The 2128-nt window shown below is 43.1% G+C and overlaps 1 protein-coding gene across 1 annotated transcript; it reads left to right on the top strand.

The window, feature by feature from the left end:
• Positions 1-966: 966 nt before the first annotated feature.
• LOC141539572 (phosphatidylglycerophosphatase and protein-tyrosine phosphatase 1-like) lies at positions 967-1784 on the top strand. Its single transcript, XM_074262539.1, has one exon. It carries the CDS (start codon positions 1059-1061, stop codon positions 1668-1670), a length of 612 nt encoding a protein of 203 aa, XP_074118640.1. The 5' UTR covers positions 967-1058; the 3' UTR covers positions 1671-1784.
• The last annotated feature ends 344 nt before the right edge of the window (positions 1785-2128 follow it).

The following is a 2128-nucleotide window of genomic DNA, read 5'->3' as shown; positions in this document are numbered from 1 at the left end:
TATGTGTTTTCCCTCTTTATCCCATTCTCATTCTTTATAAGTTTTCAAAAACATTTAAAAATGGAAGGAACTGCATATAACCGATGAAGAATATGAAAGCACTGCAAAAAGGTTGTGTCTAGAAGATGAACTATAAGAATAAATGGAAAGTTGTAAATATGTCAAAGATAAAATAAAGGCCCAATTTGTATATATGCAAAGCACATTTAAACCCTGACTCATTACTTGGGGAAGATGATGACATCTATCATCTCCAAGGAACATAGTCTTCAAAAATTGTATACATAAGAATGTTGCCCAGTGACCAAGTATGATTCCAAAAGACAGGTAATGAAGCAGCAACCACACCTCCTGACAAAGAAGTGATGGGCTCATGTTGCAGAATGATACAAACATTTTTGGACATGGGCAATAAAGAAATTTATTTTCCTTGAGTATGAGGATTTATTACGAGGCTTTCTCTCTCTCTCTCTCTCTCTCTCTCTCTCTCTCTCTCTCTCTCTCTCTCTCTCTCTCTCTCTCTCTCTCTTTTCTCATGGAGAAGAGGGAATGCGGGGAAGAAAATAAATGATTGTTAATTGGAAGGAAAAAAAAAAACTTGTTTTAACTTAAAAAAGGAAAAAAGGTACAGAAGGGGTAGAATCCTCCGATTGGAATTGAGATCTTGTTTCAGACATTTATTCTGTATTACTCCGGACTTACTTTAATCTCTTTGTGCCTCAGTTTCTTCGATGGCAAAATGGAATGATAGCTGATAAATGTGGAAATATGTTTAGAAGAATTGCACATGGCTCCGCAGTGACCACCCCCTCGCTCCCCTCCAGCACCGCCCTCCAGCCCCTTCAGAGGCTTAGCTACCAAGAGCTCACAGCCCCCTAGTCTGTGACCCAATCAGGTCATCAGGAAGCTCTGGGCTTAGGGAGGAGCAGGGCGTATAAGGTGTCTTTGTAGACTATACTGGTGCCGGAGCCGGAGCCAGGAACTCCAGCCGGGGAGCCTGAACCCAGATCCAAGGTTAGGCCTGAAAGCTGAACTGGTGGCTCTGGGCCCGCACCGGCATGGCGGCCTCATCTGTGCTGGGTGCCGGCCTGGCTCGGATTCTCTTCTATCCGACACTTCTGTACACGCTGGTGCTCGATAAGGTGTCAAGAGCCGGGCACCGCGACTGGTACCACCGCATCGACTCTACCGTGCTGTTGGGCGCGCTGCCGCTGCGCAGTCTCACGCTCCGGCTAGTAGAGAAGGAGAATGTCCGAGCAGTGATCACCATGAATGAAGAATATGAGACGAGGTTCTTGTGTAACACTTCTGAGGAATGGAAAGCAGTTGGAGTAGAACAACTGCGTCTCAGCACAGTGGATATGACTGGAGTCCCAACTTTGGAAAACCTAAAGAAAGGTGTCCAGTTCACACTCAAATACATGGCACTGGGGAAATGTGTCTATGTTCACTGCAAGGCTGGGCGCTCCAGAAGCGCCACCATGGTGGCGGCCTATTTGATACAGGTGTATAACTGGAGTCCGGAGGAGGCCGTGAAAGCTATTGCTGACATCCGTTCTCACATCCAAATCCGACCTCGGCAGGTAAAGGTTCTCAAGGAATTCCACAGACAGGTCATGGCTGAGGCAGAAAAAAACAAGATTTCCCAAAAAGAACCAGCTGACGAATGAAGTAGGAGGACTAGAAAGAACTCTTGTAGCTTATAACAGAATAAACAAATGCATTCATTGGGAGAGTAGGGAGAAGGAAAAAGAACTGCACATGTTTAATCTGTATTGGATTATTTGCTGTCTAGGGGAGGGGAGCAGAAGGGAGGGAGAAAAATGTGAAACACAAGGTTTTGCAGGGATGAATGTTGAAAACTATTTTTGCATGTATTTTGAAAAATAAAAAGCTATTATTAAAATGGAATACCAGCATTGTTGTAAGGATCAAATCAGATAATGTATGTAAAAATATAGTATAAATAGAAGCTGATGCAATTACTTTTACTAATACTTTGTAACTAATTGACTGTGTGACAAGCCACAATCTTTTTAGACTCGTCTTCACTTATAAAATAAAAGCATTGGACCAAATCTCTAAGCTGTGATCCTATGATTCATAAAATTGATTATACCGGGTTAAA

This window comes from Sminthopsis crassicaudata, chromosome 4, assembly GCF_048593235.1.
Source record: "Sminthopsis crassicaudata isolate SCR6 chromosome 4, ASM4859323v1, whole genome shotgun sequence".
Lineage (NCBI taxonomy): Eukaryota > Metazoa > Chordata > Mammalia > Dasyuromorphia > Dasyuridae > Sminthopsis > Sminthopsis crassicaudata.
The sequence above is the reverse complement of the archived record's forward strand: the minus strand, read 5'-3'. Positions and strand labels throughout refer to the sequence as shown.